Source organism: Rhinoderma darwinii, chromosome 4, assembly GCF_050947455.1.
Source record: "Rhinoderma darwinii isolate aRhiDar2 chromosome 4, aRhiDar2.hap1, whole genome shotgun sequence".
NCBI lineage: Eukaryota > Metazoa > Chordata > Amphibia > Anura > Rhinodermatidae > Rhinoderma > Rhinoderma darwinii.
The window spans coordinates 158,509,828-158,535,989 of NC_134690.1; the positions used below are offsets into that span (position 1 = coordinate 158,509,828).

General features: G+C 43.1%; 1 protein-coding gene across 1 annotated transcript; it reads right to left on the bottom strand.

The window, feature by feature from the left end:
* OSTN (osteocrin) lies at positions 1-25,940 on the bottom strand. The gene is made up of 4 exons (XM_075864068.1): positions 25,854-25,940; positions 25,431-25,645; positions 2,480-2,576; positions 1-100 (listed from the first exon to the last, which is right to left on the bottom strand). The coding sequence occupies exons 1-3, from the start codon at positions 25,938-25,940 to the stop codon at positions 2,492-2,494; spliced, it is 387 nt and encodes a 128-aa protein (XP_075720183.1). The 3' UTR covers positions 1-100; positions 2,480-2,491.
* Positions 25,941-26,162: the final 222 nt, after the last annotated feature.

The window sequence follows — 26,162 nt, forward strand, 5'->3', positions numbered from 1 at the left end:
TTCATCAATGTAACATAAATCACGAACATGAGCTCTGTAAGGTATTGACGTGTTTTGGTGGCTTCTGAGATGTATTATATATCATCCAGGGTGTACATACCTGCAAAAAACAAAAAAGATTGCTCTGTAAGGAAAGACATCTTCTAAACAACAAGCATCCTGTTTTCACTCTTCATACTGTAATAACCTATAAAATCTAAAGATACTAAAATGCTGACCATTTTGCAATACTTACACAGTTTTATAACTTATTGAACTATATAAAAACTGCCAAATTGCTTTAAAGTACTATACAAACATCTTATTGCAAAACCTTAAGCATTAATATAGAATGTGTTTCCATTTTGCTGAGATAACAGCCTGCACTCTTCTGGGAACATTTTCTACCAGATGAAGACTACTTTTCTGTGGTTGGGCGCTGATCTTGGGTGCAGGGTCAAACTACGGCTCCTATCACCTGTAAGGTGTGGATAGAGCCCCTCTGAAATGCTGGGCCTCAGAGACTTCCTGACAAATATGGAGGCTAAAGCATATGGTGGGCCAGACCATCATGTGTAGATAAGTAACCAATGTTTTTGTTTCAATGTAATGGCGAGTACAGCATCAGTTAAATTCGGGAGGAGAGGTACAGTATGGTGTGCCATAGGGGAACCAAATGGAAATGTGATTTATTTTATTTATTTCATTTCTTGGCAAGTTCAAGAACAAGCATGTGTTTGCAAATATTTGTCTTAGCAGCAGTTCTATGTAATTCTAGTGCATTGCTGCCACCTAGTGGCCAAACTACATTAGTATTTTATATTGTGCTGTTGTGCGTTATGTAGATAGGACCTGTGGTCACATGACGTGAATTTGCAGGTCCTCAAGATAGTGTTATGCTGAAAATGCTGTTGTTAGCAGGCTATGGTGGGGCTCCCCTGGTGTCAGGGAGGTATACCTCCCAACCGTCTTGGATTCAGCAGGACAGTCCCAGATTCCGGGCGGTGTACCGCTGTCCCGAGCTGCTGGTGGTATGTCCGGTGTCAACTGTATCTACATACTCAGGACACAGCTACAGTCTAATCCAATGCCGAAGCAAGGAACTGTGAGCTCCCTGCTTCAGCATTCACTGTCCACTCATCGAGGACTCCCCAGGCACAGCGTTACTTTAAGCGCTGAGCCCAGGGAAGCCCTTGACATCACTGTTCACATATGGACATTGTTGTCGGCTTTAAACTATGGAGTCCCCGGCCAGAGCAAGTTCTCTGGCCGGGGACTCCTGTCTTGGGAAAGCCCTTGACGTCGCTGTCCATATCTGGACTGTGACGTCAGGGGCTCCTCCTGGAGCAGAATCCCCGGCCAGAGCATTGCCGACACTCTGGCTGGGGATTCTGCTCCTGGAGGAGCCCCTGATGTCACTGTCCAGATATGGACAGCGACTTCAAAGGCTTTCCCAAGACAGTAGTCCCTGGATATATGGATAATGACGTCAGGGGCTCTCTCCAGGAGCGGAATCCCCTGCCAGAGCATTGCCGAACCTCTGGCCGGGCATTCTGCTCCTGGAGGAGCCCCTAGCTTCACTATCCATATATGGACAGTGGCGTCAGGGGCTACTCATGTAGTGGAATCCCCGGCCAGAGCGTTGCTGACGCTCTGGCCAGGAATTTCGCCCCTAGATGGAGCCCCAATGGTGCTATCTACAGGGAACACAACGATATATACAGGGAGTGGCGCTATTTTCAAGGGGGTGTCGCACTAACTACATGGGCACTGTGGCACTATATAGGCAGTATCTACAGGGGACACTGTGGTGCTATTTACATGGGCACTGTGTGTGGCACTATCTACATGGGTACTGTGGCACTGTCTAAGTGGGCAATGACACTTTATATGTGGGCACTGGCACTAGGGGCAGTTATGGAAAATTATACTGCATGGGGCACCTTTAATTGCATTGTAAACTTTGTTGTTATCACATAACAAATCACCAATGAGGTTTAAAAGGGTATTTGTGTTAAAGCCATAAGAAATAGACCCTAGCCGCTAGTGAATGACTCTAAAGTCATGCTCAAATAGGGTTGCCTTCTACTGGACTTTTGGGGCCCATTGTGTCAAAGCCCAGGTCTACTGGAAAATCCTCCGGTAATCTTGTGGGGCTAGTTTGTATTTGACACTTCAATTCATCCCAGGATATTTGAAATGGTAGGAGCCACAAAAATTAACACTCTATTTTTATGTACGCTATATATAATGTAGTGTATAGTTTCATATAGAACTAATAACTGAGATCCCGTCCTCCCATGTTCTAATAACATAGTCAATTTCCATTTTAGTCTTGACCTAAGTATTTATAGCAATTATGTGTTCTATTAACTTGTGATTTTTAAAATGTATATGCAGATAACAGTTTTTGGTATAATAACAAAACAAAAAAAAACAACCATTCATTAAAATACTGTATATGACCACTACAGGACTTTGCAGATAATGAATTACTTACTTTAGACATCTGTTAACCTCTAGTATTGGCAAGTCGGTTCATGCCAATCCTGTCAATGGGAATCCCAAATCTCCTTTTTGCAAGATCTACTACTTTCCTGCAAAGATAAGAGCAAATTTCTCAATTCTAAAGCAAGTTCATTTTTAAAACAAAATATGGCAACAATGTTGGGTCCACTGCAAATATTACCTGGTATGGAGCTAGATATAACTCCTGATGCCATTGCCCCTGTACCCCTTTGGATGCCATGTCGGCAGTCTTTGACAAATAATTTTATTAGCGTCAAGTGTTTCTGTGATAGACTAGAAAGTGGATACGGACTGCAGTCGCTCCCAACAGTTAACAGATAGAATAGGGGGACACACTATAATACTGTCTATACTAGATTGCAGAGAGGGATGTATATGGTTATATAATTATTTAATTACAGAATCTCTGTAGGAATTGTAACTATCTTTAGGTTATTAATGCATACAGGTGTAGCGATCTTTATCTTGACTTTTAACACATTAAATACACAGTGGCAAGATCCTTTATCTTGACTTTTTTTTAAATGACTTTTCAATGGCTTTTGTTGTGTGATATCACGCTGCAGCAAGTTCTCACAGTCAAGATAAAGATGGCTACATCCCAAAAAAATGTAACAAATTTTCTGAAAACAATGTTACCCTTTTCTGAAAATATATTATCTTTCGTTATAATTATAATTTTTTTTTATGCAAATAGTCATTGTCAATTGCCACACCAATACATACAAAACAGGGTGATCATTTCTAGATATCACAAAAATAATGTGAATATTAATAATACCACTATTCACATCACTTAGAAAAGTCCATTCTTAGCTATTACATTGAACATTCCAATTTTATTAAAGGGATTGTCACAACTGGTCAACTTGTACTCAGATTGAAGCTACCCGATAATCAGATGGTTGCCATAGGTCTGACTTCCGTAATCCCCATCAATCAGCTGTTCTAGTCAGGGAAAGGTGCGTGTCACCACTTATTTTCCCTGCAGCAGTCAATGCAGGGGAAATCTAGTACTACATGTAGCCTTTACAAATGAATTCGTGTCTATAGTCGCATTGTGTCTTTCAGAGAGGGAGCTGCTCTTTTTTTAATAGCTATGGCTCACAGAGAGAGGTCCTGAGTCAAACCGTAACGCAGGTGTCCAATGGCGAGCTCAGGGAGGACAGAAATCTACCGTAGAGCAGAAGGGCTAAAGCTTGCTCAATGGGAGGTTTCTGTCCTCCCTGAACTCGCCTCTATGACAGATGGAACAACTCCTTTAAAGTTATTTTTTTTTTTATTTCCTCTATGAAAGATGGAACAACTCCTGTAAAGTTGTTGATCAAACTTTTTTAAATGTACTATTTTTAACTAAAATAATCTAGACAAACTGTGCAGGGAAAACCAATAATGGCCACCTTTAAAGTTCCCATAAGAATTTTCCCAGTCTGTGAACGATAAATTGGCAAAGAATAAGAAAAAAGACAAAGTTTTAATGCAAAACAATGATTTTAGAATATAAGTCTGTACAAGACCCTAAGAAAGCTAGATAACAACCGCCCTGGGGACAGTAATGTCAGCCATATTGGATATTGCCCAGCTTACCATAAAATAAAGAATATATTGTATGAAATTGTTAAATAACAGCAAAGGACAACTAAAGGTTTTATGCTTAAAGGGGTTTTCCTATCAGGAACATTTATGGCATATCCACAGGATATGCCATAAATGTCAGATACATGCGGCTCCCACCTCTGGCACCCGCACATATCTTTAGAACGGGGGGCCCCTATACCCCGTTCTACCTCTCTGTGCACTGGCTGGCGCGTGTGATTCCCGACCATGAAGAAGAAAACAGCGTAGCTCTCTGATGCGAGCTACGCGGTTTCTGTAACTACCATTCCGTTATATGAGACTTACGGAAACAGCGTAGCTTCATGGTCAGGAATCACACGAGTCAACCGGAGCACAGAGAGGTAGAACCGCTTTCACACGACAGTATTTTGGTCAGTATTTTGCATCTGTATTTGGAAGCCAAAACCAGGAGTGGAACAAAACAGAGAAAAAGTATAACAGAAAGATTTGTACGTTTTCCGTGTTTTAGAACCACTCCTGGTTTTGGCTTATAAATACTGAAGCCAAATACTGACCAAAATACTGCCGTGTGAAAGTAATATGTGGCATAAGGAGATAATTGAATTACATCAGACAGCCCCTTTGAAAAACGGATGCAATACGGATGAAATACAGGTCAAATATAGACCAAATACGGATGCATCTGTAATTGAATCACTTTCCATAGACTTCAATGGGCGGTTTCCATCAGCAATAGGCCACTTTCACAGAGCAGTATTTTGGTCAGTATTTTGCATCTATATTTGGAAGCCAAAACCAGGAGTGGAACCTACACAGAGATAAATTATAATGGAAAGCTTTGCACCTCTTCCGTGTTTTGGACACACCCCTGGTTTTGGCTTTCAAATACTGATGCAAAATACTGACCAAAATACTGCCGTGTGAATGTGGCCATACAGATGAAAATAGTTCAGGCTGCGTTTTTAAAATATTTGCATATTTTATAAACCCATGTGAATGGCTTCATTGATTAACCCTAACTGCGTATTCCAGTATGTAAAAAATTTATGCAATACGAATGTAAAATACAAGTGGTTTAATGGGGATTTTTCTTTTAGGTGTATCCTTCCTTATACCAACAGGGTCATTTTGAGGTCTTAGTTTACAGGAAATATATGGTTAGAGTTCACTGGGCAATCAAACATTTTATTCAGGTAGCTATTTTATTCTATGCAGCTGCTTCCTCTTGTTTGATGATTTTTGACCTCACTTAGGTGTGTATGGCAGAATACTAGCTGCGTCTAAAACCAAACAGTATGTAAGTAATTATAGGTAGCATAAACACAGGCGTCCGCAGGCTGTTTATTTTTGTGCGTTAATAAAGAAGTGATTCTGAAATATCTGAAGTAAAAATTCCTCTGCTTGTAAGAAGTGTTATTTCTGTGATAGTTCTATATCTTGTGGAGAAGACAGGGGGAAATATAAGACCCCACCTTTTCTTTTAACTGAAATATTAATCATCATGTCAGTAGAAGGACAAGTTCTCCTGGCACCCAAGGCCAAGTTGGCAAAATGTAGCCCCACTATCTCCTTGATGGGAAATCCCCACCGCCACCAATTCAGTCTAGATTCATTATTTGCTCTTTTATGCACTGCGACTCATCTAAACGGATGCACTCGGGATTTAATCAAATCCATTGACTTAACCATCATAATTTTTATTTTATTTTTAAAAAAGGTTGCATGCCTAAACTATTCTATTTAGTCCATATCAAGTAAGGGTGCATTCACAGATATCAGTTGTATCCAGCCAGTTCTTTTTGTTTAGTCTATATCATAACTTCTACCTAACACTAAATACACATCTCATTCTTTATTTGGCAATTTACAAATGGACCTGTACACAATACTATATACAGTAGTCCTTTCCTGATGACCCTATGGACATTGGAGCTGTTTATCTTATGGAAAAAAACAGCCCTTAAGGTTCATGCACACAACTATATTATGACTCGGTACAATTGTACAGAGCAATAATAAGGCAACCATAGAGGTGTATGGGGCCCTACTATATCATCATAAGGAGAGAGCGATTTATCAAATTCTAAAGTCAAATTCTGTATGAATTCGGCAGGAAAAAAATTGTGGCATGCTCCGTCGTATGTTATAATTCCATCAGATATTGTGTTATGAAGCGTTGCTTCTAGGAGAGAATATCTCTGTAGTAAAAAGTCCTAAGGACTGTGCATTTGTATAGGCTCCGAACACATGGCTTGGCAGTGTGCATGACACCTTAATAGGGTGTAGAAATAAATGGAATAGGAGCAGCACACTTTCATCACCTGTATTGATAGAACCAGGGGCGTAACTAGGAAAAACTGGGCCCCATAGTAAACTTTTGACTGGGGCCCCCCCTCCCCTGGGTATCACACAACCCCCCCCTTGTAGATAGTGCCTTTTTTACAGCCCCCCTGTAGATAACGCCATACAGCCCCCCTGTAGATAACGCCATACAGCCCCCCTGTAGATAACGCCATTCAGCCCCCCTGTAGATAGCGCCATACAGCCCCCCCTGTAGATAGCGCCATACAGCCCCCCTGTAGATAGCGCCATACAGACCCCCCTGTAGATAACGCCATACAGCCCCCTGTAGAAAATGCCATACAGCCCCCCTGTAGATAGCGCCATACAGCCCCCCCTGTAGATAGCGCCATACAGCCCCCTGTAGATAACGCCATACAGCCCCCTCTGTAGATAACGCCATACAGCCCCCCCTGTAGATAACGCCATACAGCCCCCTTTGTAGATATCTACAGAGGGGGCTGTATGGCGTTATCTACAGGGGGACTGTATGGCGTTATCTACAGGGGGACTGTATGGCGTTATCTACAGAGCGGGCTGTATAGCGCTAACGCCATACAGCCCCCACTGTAGAGAACGACATACAGCCCCCCTGTAGGGAATGCCATACAGCCCCCCCTTGTAGTGAACGCCATACAGCCCCCCCCTGTAGGGAACGCCATACAACCCCCCTGTAGGGAACACCATACAGCCCCCCCCTTGTAGGGAATGCCATACAGCCCCCCCTTGTAGGGAACGCCATACAGCCCCCCTTGTAGGGAACGCCATACAGCCCCCCCCTTGTAGGTAATGCCATGCAGCCGCAACCCCCCAAAAAAATGCGACCTACAGTGTGTCCTACAAAATACATGTATCTCCTATCCACAGGATAGGGGATACATGTGTGAACGCTGGCAGCGATAGGGAGAACGGGGGACTGAAAGTACCCCGAAGTTCTCCATGACTAACCTTAGACTACCGCCGTCTGCACAGCTCAATAAAAATGAGCACAAGCGCACCATTCATTTCTACGGAGCTGCCGACACAGACCCCGGAAGTCCGAGGTTTGTGATGGAGAACTTCAGGGGACTTTCGGTCCCCCGTTCTCCCTATCAATGCCAGCGATCACACATGTATCCCCTATCCTGTGGATAGGGGATACATGTCTTTTGTTTAATGGCAGAGCGGGGAGATACCTCCCTGCTCTGCCATAGTGTTCAGTGGCGTCCCGCTGTAGCAGCCATAGCGGCTGCTAGCGGAGTCTCCGGCCATGGTGGGGGCCCGTGCCGGCGGGTGACACGGGCCCCCTCGTGCCGCGGGCCCCGTAGCAGCCGCTATGGCTGCTACGGCGGTAGTTACGCCACTGGATAGAACAGATCTTCCCACGGGTCAACTCTCATCCAGTATTTATATACCTTAATATGGTGGTCAGTAGCAAGAAAGAACTCATCCTTCAGTACTTTAAAAGAAAGCAGGACTTGTGGTGGTAATGGTATCAAGGGATGTAACAAGCAGAAGACATAGCAGCTAGTCGTAGGAACAGGGTAATGTGAGTTTCAATGCTTTTTATTTTCATTGTCGCAAATTGGGCATTATTAATGAAGGACGGGGCTATCTATTATATGGGGGAACCTATCTAACATATTGGGGGCCTGAAAACTATATGGGGTCACCTATCTACTGTATCGAGGCACCTATCTGCTATATAGTGGCATATATACACTACCGTTCAAAAGTTTAGGGTCACTTAGAAATTTCCTTATTTTTGAAAGAAAAGCACAGTTTTTTTCAATGAAGATAACATTAAATTAATCAGAAATACACTATATACATTGTTAATGTGCTAAATGACTATTCTAGCTGCAAACGTCTGGTTTTTAATGCAATATCTACATAGGTGTATAGAGGCCCATTTCCAGCAACCATAATGGAAACAAGACCCAAATAGTTGGTGGGCTAGTTAACGATCAATAGAAATAATTGCCTGCCGGCAAAAGGCCCTTTTTTTTAACAACTACAAGTAAAGTAAAATAACAAATTTTTATTAGGCTATTAGAGCAAGGACACACTACATAGAAATTAAAAGTTGATGTTCACTGCTGATAGTAACCAGCATAGTGCAATGTGTGCATTGCAGATTTCCCACAACGGTGTGTACTACTCCCTTCAGAGGACAGCACAAACAGGCTCTAACCAGAGTAGAAAGAGAAGTGGGAGGCCCCGCTGCACAACTGAGCAATAAGACAAGTACATTAGAGTCTCTAGTTTGAGAAATAGACGCCTCACAGGTCCTCAACTGGCAGCTTCATTAAATAGTACCTGCAAAACGCCAGTGTCAACGTCTACAGTGAAGAGGCGACTCCGGGATGCTGCCCTTCAGGGCAGAGTGGCAAAGAAAAAGCCATATCTGAGACTGGCTAATAAAAGGAAAAGATTAATATGGGCAAAAGCACGCAGACATTGGACAGAGGAAGATTGGAAAAAAGTGTTATGGACAGACAAATCAAAGTTTGAGGTGTTTGGATCACACAGAAGAATATTTGTGAGACGCAGAACAACTGAAAAGATGCTGGAAGAGTGCCTGATGCCATCTGTCAAGCATGGTAGAGGTAATGTGATGGTCTGGGGTTGCTTTGGTGTTGGTAAAGTGGGAGATTTGTACAAGGTAAATGTAATGATGGGGGTAGGGAAACAGACAAGTGAGCCCTAATCTACCCGCCACTCAGTCCCTGCCTACTTGCAACGACCCGCCCTAGGCGACGGGGTACAACTGGGCGACGGTCCCTACGCTCAGTAAGTGCACGACAGAAAAACAGACAAGGGTACACAGAAGCTAAGGGAAATGGGGCAGTTGCCCACGGCAACACCGTGAGCAACAAGAGTGGTGAACGAGCCGAGTCAAACCATGAGTGTACGAGGTACCAAACGCAGAGCAGGAGAGTAGTCAGTAAGCCAGGGTCAATATGAAGCAGGGTTAAATAGTTCAGTAGCTGCAGCAGGGCCAGGAAACCAAACGAGAAGAATCACAAGCAAGGAGGAACAGGAAAGACAGGTATAAATAGACAGAGGGCGGGAGCTAGCTCCGTCTGGCCAGGCTGTGACAGGCTCTCCCACTCCTAAGCCTGCCATGCTGAGTGGTAGAAGATGGAGTCAGTCTCACAGAAATAGAAGCAGGTGCAGACTGATTACCTATAGGCGTTGACACAGAAGCTGTGCCTGGCAGATCCTTTACAGTACCCCCCCTTTTATGAGGGGCCACTGGACCCTTTCTAGGTGGAACTGGTTTATTGGGGAAACGAAGGTGAAACCTCCTGACCAATACCCCAGCGTGAACATCCCGGGCGGGTACCCAAGTCCTCTCCTTAGGCCCGTATCCTCTCCAATGGACCAGGTACTGGAGGGAGCCTTGGACCATCTTGCTGTCCACAATCTTGGCCACCTCGAATTCCAAACCCTCAGGGGTGAGAACGGGGACTGGAGGTTTCCTCGAGGAAGCCAAGGACAGGGAGCAGCGTTTAAGGAGGGAGGCATGAAACACGTCGTGTACTCAAAATGATGGGGGCAACTCCAGTCGGAAGGAGACAGGATTGAGGACTTCAATGACCTTGTACGGCCCTATAAACCGGGGAGCAAACTTCTTGGACGGGACCTTAAGGCGCAAGTTCTTAGACGATAGCCACACCAGATCCCCGACCATAAACAAGGGGTTAGCAGAACGTCTTCTATCTGCCTGAGTTTTTTGTATGCTCTGGGGCGCCTCTAGGTTCTTCTGAACCTGGGCCCAGACTGTGCACAGTTCCCGATGAACGACCTCTACCTCGGGATTGTTGGAACTACCAGGTGAAACGGAGGAGAACCGTGGATTAAACCCAAAATTACAGAAAAAGGTGGAGACCCCTGACGAGTTACTGACCCGGTTATTAAGGGAAAATTCGGCGAGGGGAATGAATGAGACCCAATCATATTGACAGTCAGAGATAAAACACCTTAAATATTGTTCTAGAGACTGATTAGTCCTCTCAGTTTGGCCATTAGTTTCAGGATGGAAGGCAGAGGAGAAGGACAGATCAATCTCCAACTTTTTACAGAAGGCTCTCCAAAACAATGAAACAAATTGTACCCCTCTGTCAGAAACAATATTGACAGGGACCCCATGGAGACGCAGGATGTGTTTGACAAACAAGGTAGCTAACGTCTTAGCATTGGGTAGTTTCTTGAGGGGCACAAAGTGGCACATCTTACTGAAGCGGTCTACTACAACCCACACCACCGACTTGACTTGAGATGGAGGCAAATCGGTGATAAAATCCATGGAGATATGGGTCCAAGGTCTCTGGGGAATGGGCAAAGAACGTAGTAAGCCCGCTGGTCGGGACCTGGGAGTCTTGGACCTAGCAGAAACCTCACGAGCGGCGACGTAGGCCTTAACGTCTTTAGGCAACCCAGGCCACCAATAGTTTCTGGCAATGAGGTGCTTGGTACCCAGGATGCCTGGATGACCAGATAGTGCGGAGTCATGATTTTCCCTAAGTACCCTTAGCCGGAATTGCAGGGGAACAAACAGCTTGTTCTCAGGAAGGTTCCCGGGAGCTGAACCTTGATCAGCCGCAATTTCAGAGACTAAATCACAATCAATAGAGGAAATGATTATACCTGGAGGCAAAATACAAGCAGGATCTTCCTCCGAAGGAGTGCTGGCCATGAAGCTACGCGGCAGTGCATCAGCCTTAATATTTTTAGACCCAGCCCTATAGGTAACCAAAGAGTTGAATCTGGTAAAAAATAACGCCCATCGAGCTTGTCTCGGGTTTAGCCTCTGGGCAGATTCTAGGAAAACAAGATTCTTGTGGTCGGTAAGGACCGTTACTTGGTGCTTAGCCCCTCCAGGAAGTGGCGCCACTCTTCAAATGCCCATTTAATGGCTAAGAGTTCGCGGTTGCCAATATCATAGTTACTCTCAGTGGGCGAAAACTTCCGGGAGAAGTAGGCACAGGGACGGAGATGGGTCAGGGACCTGGTACCCTGGGACAAGACAGCACCCACTCCCACCTCGGATGCGTCAACCTCCACGATAAATGGCTCCATTTGGTTGGGCTGAACCAGCACAGGGGCCGAGATAAAGCACTTCTTAAGGACCACAAAAGCCTGGACAGCCTCAGGAGGCCAGTGGAGGAGATCAGCACCTTTGCGAGTGAGGTCCGTAAGAGGCTTAGCGATGACCGAGAAGTTAGCAATAAATGCATGGAGCCAACAAGGAGTTCAAAAACAGGGGTATGCTGTGTAAAATAAGCATTAGCAAGAGGAGTGGAGTCGATACCCACTACCGGGACAGGTTTAGGCAAATCAATCAAAGGCATAGCTAGAGACATAGCAAATTCCACAGACATGATATTAGCAGACGACCCTGAATCAACGAAGGCGCTGCCGGTAGCAGACCTACCACCAAAAGAGACCTGAAAGGGAAGCAAGATTTTATTACGTTTCATATTTACGGGAAATACCTGTGCGCCCAAGTGACCTCCCCGATCACTTAGGCACAGAAGTTTTCCGGCTGCTTATTCTTACACCTAGGACAGGTGTTCACTTGATGCTTGTCATCGCCACAATAGAAGCAGAGACCATTCTTCCTGCGGAACTCTCTACGTTGTTGGGGGGACACGGAGGCCCCGAGTTGCATAGGTACCTCCGAGTCTTCCGTGGAAGAGCGAAGCAACGGGACCTCGGGAGGCATCATGGGGGAGTCAGAGGGGAAAACACAAAAACGTTCAAGTTGTCGTTCCCTTAGACGTCGGTCAAGTCGTACCGCTAAAGCCATAACCTGGTCTAGGGAGTCAGAAGAGGGATAGCTAACTAGCAGGTCTTTCAGGGCGTTCGACAGACCCAACCTAAACTTGCATCTTAAGGCAGGGTCATTCCACCGAGAAGCTACGCACCACTTCCTAAAGTCAGAACAATACTCCTCAACAGGTCTCTTACACTGACGTAAGGTCACCAGCTGACTCTCGGCAAAGGCAGTCCTGTCAGTCTCGTCATAAATGAGTCCGAGAGCAGAAAAGAAAAGATCAACGGAGGAAAGTTCAGGGGCGTCAGGAGCCAAGGAGAAGGCCCATTCTTGGGGCCCTTCCTGGAGCCGGGACATAATTATACCCACCCGCTGGCTCTCAGAACCTGAGGAGTGGGGTTTTAAGCGAAAATAGAGCCTACAACTCTCCCGAAAGGAGAGAAAAGTCTTCCGGTCCCCTGAGAACTGGTCAGGCAACTTAAGGTGGGGTTCAAGAGGTGAGATGAGGGGCACTACCATGGTAGCGTCAGGCTGGTTGACCCTCTGAGCCAGGGCCTGGACCTGTAGGGAGAGACCCTGCATTTGCTGAGCCAGGGTCTCAAGGGGGTCCATAGTAGTGTGAGGGACCAGGGTAGACTAGGTATATGGGCTTGTAATTATGTAATGATGGGGGTAGGGAAACAGACAAGTGAGCCCTAATCTACCCGCCACTCAGTCCCTGCCTACTTGCAACGACCCGCCCTAGGCGACGTGGTACAACTGGGCGACGGTCCCTACGCTCAGTAAGTGCACGACAGACAAACAGACAAGGGTACACAGAAGCTAAGGGAAATGGGGCAGTTGCCCACGGCAACACCGTGAGCAACAAGAGTGGTGAACGAGCCGAGTCAAACCAGGAGTGTACGAGGTACCAAACGCAGAGCAGGAGAGTAGTGAACAAGCCGAGTCAAACCAGGAGTGTACGAGGTACCAAACGCAGAGCAGGAGAGTAGTCAGTAAGCCAGGGTCAATATGAAGCAGGGTCAAATAGTTCAGAAGCGGGGCGTGGCTTGGGCGCTGCAGTGAACGGTCGCAACTCTGGTGAGCTCCGCCAACAGAGGACCTAATTTGCTCCATCTGCTGAACGAAAGTGCTCGAAACTACCTCTTCCCCTCTCCCTGCTGCTGCGGAGACGACTGGGCACTGGTGGAGTGGTTTTTTGGGCGATTCCGCCGAAATATCGGAGGAACAAGCTAGTGAGGCCTAGCCTCGCGGTCGACCGGGACCTCGATTTCCAGCGAGACGATCGGCGGGAAGGAGCGGTGAGAATAGAAGTGGAGGAGCTGCAGATACATACTGCTCTGAATGAGCTGACACTCCCTCGCTACCGCCGCAGCGCCGTCCAGGCATTTGAGGATCCATCTTCGGTGGTCTGGTTGCGACTTCAGGGAGAGGATCAGGTTGAGGCCTTGCCTCGTGTCAATCCGGGACCTAGATTTCGGGCGAGACAGCCGGCGGGAAGGTTCGAAGAGACCAGAGGAGCAATAACAGGTACACAATAAGCACACTAAGCAGCTGCAGCTGCCTGGGAGACACAAGTGCCGTTCTGCTATAGAGACCCGCATTAAGATTACAGACCTGAATCCCAGGGGCAGCCCGTTCCTTACTGTGAGGTCTGAGGAGACTAGGCCCAGGCTTGAATCCTGCAGACCAGCGCCCAAGGACTTCAGAGAAAGTGCCACTTATACCCCCAAGCTTTACTTCACTTCATATCATCACCTTACTTATGAGAGCACTGCTCTAATTTTTTCTCCGCTGGGAATTTACCTAGTGAACAAGCTTTATTACTGATCTGACATACAGTGTAGTCACTTGGACTCCCACGACAAATTTTTTTTTTTTGCTAGGCGACCCCCTCCTCCTCCCTCCACCATTGCTAGGGAGGCAGTTAGGAAGCTGTAAGCGCTGTTCTTAATGAGCTACATGTAACTACCATTGAAGAGACACGCACTCTATTTTTTCTTTAGTACCACAAAACTAACACAAGATGGTGAAAACTGGCAAAGAAAAGCTCAAAGATGTTGCTCACCACACGCCTAAAAAGCATAAAAATCAACATGAAGTTGATCGTTTCTTTAACAAAAAGCACGCTGCTTCCTCTTTAACTGGGAGTCACCTATCCACACAAGAGGAGGACACTGAAATGTCACAGGATGGGGATTCGGATAGAGAGAGTACTACAGCTCAGCCTACTGCATGTGATGAATCGGATGCATGTCATATTTCTAGAGCTTTTCTCAAAAAATGTTTAGCTCAAGCCTTATCTCCAGTGCTGAAAGAACTCTCTGATATCAAAACAGACGTAAAACACATCGGCCACAGAGTGGAGGAACTGGAAAATGCTCATACTGCTTTATTGTCCCACAGTGCAGTGACACAACAGACGGTTATCTCCCAACAGGAACATCTAAATTCTGCATTTCTTCAGCTTGAAGATCAGGAGAATCGCAACAGGAGGAAGAATATTAGGCTAAGGGGTATGCCGGAAAGTGTAGCTCCGGAGGCTTTGAGAGCAGCAGCCGCTTCAATTTTCGCAGATCTACTGGGGGCGGATCGAGCCTCCCAAGTGATTATCGAGCGTATACACAGAGCTCTTAGGCCCAAGCCTGCCCCGGGAGAGCCTCCGAGAGATGTGGTTTGCGGGCTCTTGAGTTTTGTCGACACAGCTGCTCTTTTACAGAGGGCCAGGGACTCTCAAGGAATCTACTACGACAACTCCAAAATTCTGTTCTTTCAAGACGTAGCGGCAAGCACTCTAAACAAAAGGCGAATACTGAAACCGCTTACTGATATTTTGAGAGATCGTCGCATTCCCTACAGATGGTTGTATCCCTTTGGACTTTCTGTGATGGACAATGGTAAACCCATAGTGATAAAGCAACCGGACGATCTACACAAAATCTGGACTGTGCTTCGGGTCACCCCGCTGGACATACCATCGTGGCTGCCGGTTCATTTACCTGTGGCATTCCCGGAATTACCACCTCTAGAGAAGTGGAACCTACAAACCAAGGTGAAGTCCCCGAGGAGGACCTCCACCTGAAATTGGAATTCAGGACATTGGCTTTGTAGAGGTATCAGCCAAGAGCGGACCTTCTCCCTTTCGCAGTAGAGGAATCGTCGTGGTGTAATTGGTGGCTTACAACAAGCCTCTTGTGTATCCTTTCAGAATTCTGCTAAAAATGGTACTATCTGATATGTGTAGCTACTAACAAAGAGTGCGTCTCTTTCATTTCTATTGGTTCTTTTTTATGTTCCTGTCTTCTTTCATATTGAAATGGCTAAACCCATTTTGTATTGTGTATCTGTATACGGTTTTATGCTTAATCGTATCCAGAACTATTCTCATTCCCATGGGATCAGGGACCTGTTTGATCCTAGACCTTTCTACATGGTTCTTATGTAGAAAAGATTACAACATTTGTAATGTTTTGTTTATTCATACAACTTGTGTTAAGTTTGGAGTTAAGGTGACACATGGTGGGCTCTTATACATTTTCGTCCCTCCACTAGACGTAAGTACATATGGCTGAAGTTAATATTGTCTCATTAAATGCAAGAGGGCTTAATACCCCTCAAAAACGCAGCCAAGTATTTGCCATAACCAAGAAAGCACGTTCAGACATCCTGTTTCTGCAAGAAACCCATTTCCGACACACACACACTCCCTCTCTCACTCACACCTCATTCTCACAGTGGTTCCATAGCACACACTCCTCAGCATCACGGGGAGTTAGCATTGCTATTAGTAGATCAGTTCCATTTACCTTATTGGCCCAGCAAATCGACCCAGCTGCTAGATATGTTTTCATTAAAGGTACCATAGGGAATACTATGATTACTTTAGCAAATATTTATGCCCCTAATAGAAATCAAGCTAAGTGGTTAGCTAGCACGTTAAATAAAATACAAACTTTTAAAGAAGGAATCCTGGTCCTGGGAGGGGACTTCAACTGTGTGCTGGATTATAGGTTGGATACTACCTCTAAATCTTCGGCTGTACCCACCAATGCACTTAGGACAATGAAGAGGGCATTGGCTGACCTATCGCTAGTCGATGCTTGGAGAGCAACACATCCTGACACGAAGGATTTCACATACTACTCCACAGTACATAGAACCTACCACAGATTAGACCGCATGTATATCTCTGATAGGCACTTAGGTGAAGTTACTGCATTAGACATAGGGTCCATACTGATATCCGACCACGCACTAGTCTCTATGTCCTTATCCATTTCGTCCCTTCCCAGGAAAACTCTGAATTGGTCTTTAAATGAAACGTTACTGGGCTCGCCAGAGGATATCTTGAGAATAGAAAGTAAACTCCAGGAGTATTTTCGCTTTAATGACATTCCGGGGACCCCTGTATCGATCGTATGGGAGGCTCACAAAGCCTGTATCAGAGGCGAGTTTATTGCACTAGGCTCTAGAACTAAAAAAGCTAGAGAGGCCACAGTAAACTCCCTGTTGAACAGAATTTCAGCTTTAGAAACACTTAGAAAACAATCGTCCATACAGAAATCTCAATCTGAACTCGTGAAACTGAAAAATGATCTCAGGGATCTCCTGAATGTCAAAGCAGCCAAAGCTCTCCAGCGATGTAAATTTAAATATTATGCTCACGGAGATAAAGGGTCAAAAATTATGTCAGGACTTCTTAAAAAACAAAACGAGAAATCCTATATTGCCAAACTGAAAACAGAAAAAGGTGAGGTAGTCCAGTCCACTGAAGAGATTGCGGCTGAGTTTCACAAATTTTACTCCTCTCTTTATAACCTGGAGACAGGTGGGCCAACATCACATATAGGAGATCGTGCTGCCACTATTGCTTCTTTCCTTGATTCAATCTCCTTACCTAAAATTGGGGAGGGTGATTTGGAAAGGTTGATAGCCCCTTTTTCAGAACAAGAAGTTAGAGAAGTGCTGGCCTCTATACCTAGTGGTAAGAGTCCTGGACCCGATGGATTCCCAATATTTTATTATAAAACATTTGCTGCAACCTTGTTGCCACATTTTGTGAAGCTGAGCAATTCTTTGCTGGAGGGGGAGGCTCTCTCCAAACGAATGCTTGATGCACATATCACAGTTATCCCAAAAGAAGGTAAGGACCCTATGATTTGTAGCAGCTACAGGCCAATCTCCCTTCTGAACACAGATGTAAAATGGTGGGCGAAGTTATTGGCACACCGCATAAATTTATTACTTCCTAAATTAATTAATCCCGAACAGACTGGATTTGTTCCACAAAGAGAGGGGAGATTTAACACTACCAGGGTAATTAACGCGATCTTCTGGGCACAAAAACACAAGATCCCACTAGTCCTCCTAAGTACGGATGCAGAAAAGGCGTTCGACCGCGTGGCTTGGGACTTTATGATAGCAACTCTCACTAGATTTGGGTTTCCCCCCACCTTTGTCAGAGCCATTCTCACGCTTTACCATCAGCCGTCCGCTAGGATCAAAATAAATGGGGCCCTTTCATCACCCTTTGATATTTATAACGGAACACGACAGGGCTGCCCGTTGTCCCCATCTCTATTTGTACTGACCATAGAACCCCTAATCCAGAAATTCATTCAGTCCCGAGAAGTGCAGGGCCTTAAGATTGGGGACGTAACGCATTCAACGGCAGCGTTTGCAGACGACCTCCTTCTATTTATATCAAACCCATTCCAGGCTTTTCCAGCAATCCTTGCGATTCTGGAGGAATTTGGAAAAGCTTCTAATTTTAAGATTAATTTAGGGAAATCAATGGCCCTAAACATCACGGCGCCAAAGTCAAAAATCCAACGTCTTAAACTGTCCACACCCTTCACATGGAACTCAACAGACATAACATACCTGGGGGTCCGCATCTCTTCAGACCCTTCTAAGTTGTTTGAGTATAACTATAAAACACTATATAAGAAAATCAGTTCGCGGTTAGCGGGATTGAAAATCCCGTATGTCTCTTGGATGGGAAGAAAGAATATTCTCAAATGCTATATAATGCCGCAAATCCTATATGTGTTACAGACTGTTCCTATATGGCTCCCGAGATCCTTTTTTACTCAAATACACCGCTTGTTCTCAAAGTTTGTTTGGAATGCTGCCCGTCCTAGGCTGGCATATGCTCAAATGCGACTTGGCAGAAAACAGGGGGGATGCGGATTACCAGATGTTCAAACATATTACAGAGCCATCCATCTGGCTAGGTGGTTGTCGCTAGTTCACCCACAGCAGATGGTGGGGCCACATACCCATATCGAACGACACATTCTTGGGGAGGAGGGGATCATACACCTGTGGTCCTCAGTTCTGATGAAGACAGGTCAGATGAGTGACACTTTGAGGGGCACGGTGGAAGTGGGGCAGCACTTCTTCACAAAATTGATGCCAGATACAGGACCCTCTCCTCTCATGCCGCTGGGGGTCCTTCCTGCCTTCCTGAAAGCAGATGTCACTCCGATTCATTTTCCTTGGTCCCATCTACAGCGAATTTCAATATACCCTACGTTACAAAATGTATCTGCCCTACCGAATCTAGCGGACATACTAACCCCACTAGTCCCCACCCCCATCTCGTTTATACATGAATTTGCTTTCAATAAGGTATGTAGAGAATTTTGCGATAGGTTTTCACAACCACTAAGGGATATTAATTGGCTAGAACATTATTTGATATTTCCCAATCTACCTAAAGGTCTCATCTCTAAAATATATACTAAACTTCTTCAGTTAGCAGCTCCGGATAAACCTGGGTACATGATAGCATGGGAAAAGGAGCTATCTGTCACCTTTACCCCTTCGGAAGTCTCCGTGGTCTTGTCCAACTCGCAGGGCTTTTCCCGTTGTGTTAAGACCCAAGAGAATTCTTTTAAGACATTGACGAGATGGTATAGAACCCCTCAGTTACTTAATAAATGGAGGCTTAATGCGGATGAATTATGTTGGAGGTGTGGAGTGGAGGTGGGGTCTATCTCACATATTTGGTACCACTGTTCAGTCCTGCAGAGATTTTGGGCTGAAGTTGGGAGACTTATTAATGTAATATGTGGGGCGAACATATGCCTTACCCCCGAATTGGTGCTGTTATGGCTACCTAACAGCTCGTTTAGACCATCTAAGCATTCTCTAGCAACCCACTTGCTGACAGCAGCTAAACTTCTCATCCCTATGAACTGGAACTCTAAGTCTCCGCCTATAATATCTCAATGGCTAGAAAAAACTAGACAAATCTTCAGAATGGAAGAACTAGCGGGGTGGGAGAGTGGCACACATGTGAAATTTCTAAATACGTGGAAGAATTGGGTAGATTTTACTAAGAGTCCTGTTTATAGTCATATTATGATACCCTCCCTCTTGACCTGATCTGACCTATTCTGTGCAAGGGTAACTTTCTCATATGCAGAAGAGGAGCTTACTAATGCATATATTTACTTCACTAAGCTCTCATGGTGGTCACCTGTTTTATGTTATTTTATTTTATTTTGTTGGTTTATTTGTGTTACTGTTTATTAGTTGTCAAAAACAAAAGAACTGCCCCCGTTAGATAATGCGGGTATGCCTGAACAGGTATGACATGGAAGGCAGACAGACCTCTAATAAAGCCACATGGGGCCAGGTTCAAGAAGCTTTCAAACATGTTTACAATTGTACTTGCCACATGTTTTTATGTCTCCTTTAAGGCCTGCGTGCCGCATACTCTTATGTTATATATTCTATGCCGGGCTAAATGTCAAGCCCACATGTTATAAAACTTTTCTCAATAAAAATATATTGAACAAAAAAAAAAAAAAAAAAAAAAAAAAAAAAAAAAATAGTTCAGAAGCTGCAGCAGGGCCAGGAATCCAAACGAGAAGAATCACAAGCAAGGAGGAACAGGAAAGGCAGGTATAAATAGACAGAGGGCGGGAGGTAGCTCCATCTGGCCAGGCTGTGATAGGCTCTCCCACTCCTAAGCCTGCCATGCTGAGTGGTAGAAGATGGAGTCAGTCTCACAGACATAGAAGCAGGTGCAGACTGATTACCTATGGGCGTTGACACAGAAGCTGTGCCTGGCAGATCCTTTACAGTAAAAGGGATTTTGAATAAGGAAGGCTATCATTCCATTTTGCAACGCCATGCCATACCCTGTGGACAGTTCTTGATTGGAGCCAATTTCATCCTACAACAGGACAATGACCCAAAGCACACCTCCAAATTATGCAAGAACTATTTAGGGAAGAAGCAGGCAGCTGGTATTCTATCTGTAATGGAGTGGCCAGCGCAGTCACCAGACCTCAACCCCATAGAGCAGTTGTGGGAGCAGCTTGACCGTATGGTACGCAAGAAGTGCCCATCAAGTCAATACAACTTGTGGGAGGGGCTTCTGGAAGCATGGGGTGAAATTTCTCCAGATTACCTCAACAAATTAACAGCTAGAATGCCAAAGGTCTGCAATGCTGTAATTGCGGCAAATGGAGCATTCTTTGACGAAAGCAAAGTTTGAAGGAGAAAATTATTATTTAAAATAAAAATCATTATTTCTAACCTTGGCAATGTCTTGACTATATTTTCTAGTCATTTTGCAACTCATTTGATAAATATAAGTGTGAGTTTTCATGGAAAACACATAATTGTCTGGGTGACCCCAAACTTTTGAACGGTAGTGTATACTATATGAGGCACATAATTACTATATTGGGGCACAATACGTCTATATTGTCGCACCAATTTCCTATATGGGGGGTCTAACTCTTATATGAGAGCACCTAAATACTATATGGGGGCCCTTTCTGCTATATGTAGGAACCTAATAACTATATGGGCCACAAAAGAGGAAAACTACTATATGGGGGCATAAAAGAGGGCTATTACTGTGAAGGGTACAAAGGGGGACAATACCCCTGTGTGCTGGCACTATTACTGTTTGAGGGCACTATTACTGTGTGGTGAACTAAGAAGAGCAATTTACAGTGTGTGGCTTAATTACTGTTTAGGAAAAAAATAAAAAATAAAGATGTCATACATGTCTGTGTTGTGAATTCTGCGGAGACAAACTGTGGCAGGAAGAAGTCGCCATGGCGGTCTACCCTGGATGAAGAAGAAAAGGGAAAGCAAACGACTCTAATCTTAAAAGACGTCACCTATGAGTCGCTGTGTGTAATTGTACTGTAATAATTTACATGGTCTGCAGAGCATTTGTGTAGGACTGGTATCCACCACTATATGGTCACTGTATGTTGGTAAGATTGGTCTTTGTAGAGTGATCCTTATTTAGTAACAGTATGGTGCTATTATTAAGTCACTGGGACAGATTTACTATTGTGTCTGGGTCTAGAAAGTGTGGAAAAATGTGCAAAAGTTTGGCACAAATTGGTGTGTTCCAAAAAGGGTGTGGATTAGCTGGAAAGGGGCGTGGATTGTCTAAAAGGGGTGTGGATTAAAATGTGCCACTGTGCGCCAAAATGGCACAAAAAAATTGTGGCCCAAAAAAAACTAAATTAAAAGTGGTGTAAGTAATGTGATTAACCCCTTTACGACGAAGGACCGCTATATCTGTCCTATGCAGGAGCTAATTCCCGCATAAGGATGGATATATCTGTCCTCTGATCGCGTGGGTACTGCCACTGTACCCACGCGATCAGCGGCAGGATCACGGCTGTTATACACAGCCTGGCTCCTGACCCAACTGCCGGAATCGAAGCGCTCTCAGATTCCAGCAGTTTAACCCATTAGATGCCACTGTCAACAGCGACAGCAGCATCTAATGTGTTTGACAGAGGGCGCTCCCTCTGTCACCCCATTGGCACTCCCGCAAAGAAATTGCGTGGCGCCGTTGGGTTTCCATGGCCGCCAGGGGCCTAACAAAGGCCCCCAGGTCTGCCTTCGCAAAGTGAAGCTCCCTAGTGGGACAAAAAAAAATATTACAAATTAAATAGTTAATAACCGCCAAAAACTGGTTTTATTCAGTAAAAGTGTCAAAACAAATAGCACATACACATATATGGTATTGCCGCGATTGTAACGACTCAAACAATAAAATCAACACATTAATTAAGCCGCCGGATGAACGGTGTAAAAAAATAAACGCAAAAAACAACAGCAAAATTATTTATTTTCTCCCATTCCCCCTCATAAAAAATTAAATAAAAGTTAATAAATAAGCCCCATGTACCTCAAAATAGTACTAATGAAAACTACACCTCAAGCCCACATACGGCCACATGGATGGAAAAATATAAAAGTTGCGGCTCTTGGAATGCGGCGATGCAAAAACAAGTAAATTTTTTCTAAAAGGGTTTTCTATTGTGAAAACGTAAGAAAACATATAAAACCTTTGCAGATTTGGTATCCCCGTAATCGTGCCGACCCATAGAATAAAGGTAACATGTTATTTAAGGTGCATCGTTAACGGCGTAAATTTATAACGTGAAAATCCATGCTGGAATAGCTGCTTATTTTCAATTCTCTCTTAAAATAAATTCAATAAAAGTTAATTGATATATTATATGTATCCAAAAAATGGTGCAGTTGAAAAATACAACTCGTCCCGCAAAAAAAAGTCCATATATGGCTATGTCGATGGAATTAAAAAAAAAAAAGTTGCGACTCTTGGAATGCGTGAGAAAACCAAAAAAATCCTTGGTCATTGACTGTGATAAATTTGGCACATTTTGTGCCTGCCTGGTCAAAGTTTGCACTGCCTAGCTATTGAACAGCTTTAGTAAATGTGGGCTACTATGTAGTGGTAATATGTGGTCATGGTGTGGCGATATAATTCAGTCAAAGTATGGTGGTATTGTTTAGTCTATATGTGGTGGTAACGTGTTCATGGTGTAGAGTTATAATTCAGTAACATAATGGCAGTATTATTTTTTACAGACTATGTGGTGGTAATATGTGGTCATGGTGTGGAGGTATTATTCAGTAACAGTATGGTAGTAATATGTGGTCATGGGGTGGAGGTATTATTCAGTAACAGTATGGTGGTATTATTAAGTCACTATGTGGTGGTAATATGTGGTCATGGTGTGGCAGTATTGTTTTTCCCTTGTATAGCGGTATCATTGGTAATATTGCCCTTAATATACTGGGTTTTGTTTAGTAACAGTATGGTGATATTTGCTTCTTGTACAGTTGTATTATGTAGTAACTTTATAATTGTTTCATTTCGCGGCAGATTAACATACATAGAAAATTGTCTTCTAGCTAGGTTTTTACTACTGGGGCAACAAGCAAGGGGGAAATGGGGGAAGGTATTTGCCCTGGGGCCCAAAGACATCTAGCTACGCCATTTTATGTAGTTTTCAGGTCTTGATCTGTATTTCTGCGTAATAATTTCGGAACAATTTAGATTCATTAAGGAAATTTATTATATATAAATCTATCTATCTATCTATCTATCTATCTATCTATCTATCTATCTATCTATCTATCTATCTATCTATCTATCTATCTATCTATCTATCTATCTATCTATCTATCTATCTATCTATCTATCTATCTATCTATCATAGAATGGTGACAGCACCCTGCAACACTAATGCCACCTAAACCACTAAATATAAATAAATATGCACTAAAGCTAAATCTACTTACAAATATGGAGGTTCTTAGTGCACATTTTGATCAAAAAGTGTTAGCCCACCTGCCACGACAAGGCGACCTCTGTATCTATCTATCTATCTATCTATCTATCTATCTATCTATCTATCTATCTATCTATCTATCTATCTATCTATCTATCTATCTATCTATCTATCTATCTATCTATCTATCTATCTATCTATCTATCTATCTATCGCTACACACACATATTTAATATATTTCTTTGCTATGATATTTTTTTCTTGTGGAAAAGTATATTCTTTAACAAGTTTATATGTATACTATTGTTAAAACTCAAATATCCAATGCTATCATTACACATTTTCAGTTTCTTGACTCCCTCTTCTGGTAGAAGCTGAAAAGTACAACTTAAGTATGTGAATTGTGCTTTCATAAACTAATAGGTTTGGCTAGGTTCTTGTCTTGTGTGTTACTTTTTTTTTTCAAAGATATGTATGATCTAAATGGATAAAAACACTCATGACAAATATACCTTACGTTTCATCATTTTTTCATTCTGTTTTTCAACTGGTAAAAAATTACAAGATCCAGGCCCACAAAAACACATTTTCCTGTCCTATTAAAGTCAATGGGGACAAATAGGTATGTCATGATTTACCCTATGATGTCAGTGGCAACCGATCGAAAAATGGATCGCACTAGCATATGTTGCTGCACATTTTGTTTATTTTTTTAATTAATTTAAACTGTAAAAAAAATGATGGTTAATCATATAGAGAAAACGTGTGTGAATTGCTATGTGAGGGAAAATATAGTTGGGATAGAATTATAATTGAGGTCTGTTAGCCCAACCTTATATAAGGTAAATTATCACACAACAAATATATGACAGCCAATAGATATGCAAGTAAGGCAAGGTTCACACTGCGTCGCTGCATTATATCCGGCGGGACCATTTAAAATGTTACACTGAACGTATGCCTCAGACATTTGCAGATTTTTGCCTCTACAGCTGCATATGTCTGCCATTAGCTCTAATTGAAAACAAAACTATATATATATATTATATATATATATATATATATATATATATATACACACACATATATATATATATATATATATATATATATATATATATTAGTAGTTTTACATATATATATATATATATTTGTATATATATATGTATATATATATATATATATATATATATATACATGAAAATAGAAATTTTTGTATACAGTTATATTAAGAAGTGTAGTTGTCTATGCGTTTCAGTACAGTTGAGGCAAAGGTATCCTGGCGTATACTTGACAAACCTATGCCAAATAGACAGTCTTTTGGCATACATTTGCTAAAGATAGTCTATGGGCAAAGTAGAGCAGCTTTCAGAAACTTCTTTATGTTTTTTTCCAGAAAACTTCTTGCCAAAAAGCACAGAGGCCCAACATATTTCACGGACAAATTTTAAATTTAAAAATAAATCATAAAGTTTATAAGTAATATAGGTCTAGAGCCTAAAATAATAGAATAAAAGAAAAAAAATCTATAATTTTTGGAAGAGTACCTATATTAGTAGTACAATAAGGTTGTATTTGATTATATAGGATATCAATTTAGAAAATAATCTTTACAACGTATCTAAATGTTCTGTTATATATTCACTCACCTCTGTTTTCCCTTTATTTCAGTGGTACTTGCAGAAATTCTATCTAACGGAGATCCAAATCCGGGGAAACTTCTTTTTTTCTTGGTCTCAATCACATCATTTTCCAGAGAGACTAGTTCATCCAGAAGTAAGAGTTTAGCTGCCAGATCTGCTGACTTCTCTTCATTTGAAACTGAACGTTGACCAACATCCAAAACAATTGGAGAATCAAACCTCTGTTTAATAAAATTCAATGTGAATGGTAAAGGAAAATCCCAAAACGCATGTATTTATAATACAATAAAAAATTATTTCTTGTTTTTTTTGTCCAGCACAACGTATTAAAGACTGAACATTTTTATTCTAAAAGTATACTATATGAGGCATACTGCAATGAATGAGTTGTAAGTGATGAAAGCGATTCTACAGTACTTACTCCCCTACCTGTGAAGATGCCTCAGCAAGACCAGTCCACCTCGGTATAGTAACAGCAAGGAAAAGGTAGACACTCACATTGCTCCAGTCCAGCATCTGGAAAGAGAATGGCCAATATCACAAATAATTCATAAATCATTCTTCAAACATCAAAATGGTCAGGAAATAACATCAGTGGCATACATGAAGGGGACTGGCTGTCACAGCAAGAGGAAATTTAGCCCCCCTGGTACTATCTCGGTAACAGGATTGTTCACCCTCTTACTCATCCATTGTAGGAGAGAAGTGACTGCTTCTCCATTTCCTTATTTGTAAATA

What these genes read in the sequence shown, in the direction of transcription:
- OSTN (XM_075864068.1), bottom strand. Translation starts at nt 25,940, where the DNA reads ATGCTGGACTGGAGCAATGTGAGTGTCTACCTTTTCCTTGCTGTTACT. An exon ending in TTGCTGAGGCATCTTCACAG is followed by an intron (nt 25,646 to 25,853) that starts GTAGGGGAGTAA and finishes TTTATTAAACAG; the next exon opens with AGGTTTGATTCTCCAATTGT. An exon ending in GAAATAAAGGGAAAACAGAG is followed by an intron (nt 2,577 to 25,430) that starts GTGAGTGAATAT and finishes TTATCTTTGCAG; the next exon opens with GAAAGTAGTAGATCTTGCAA.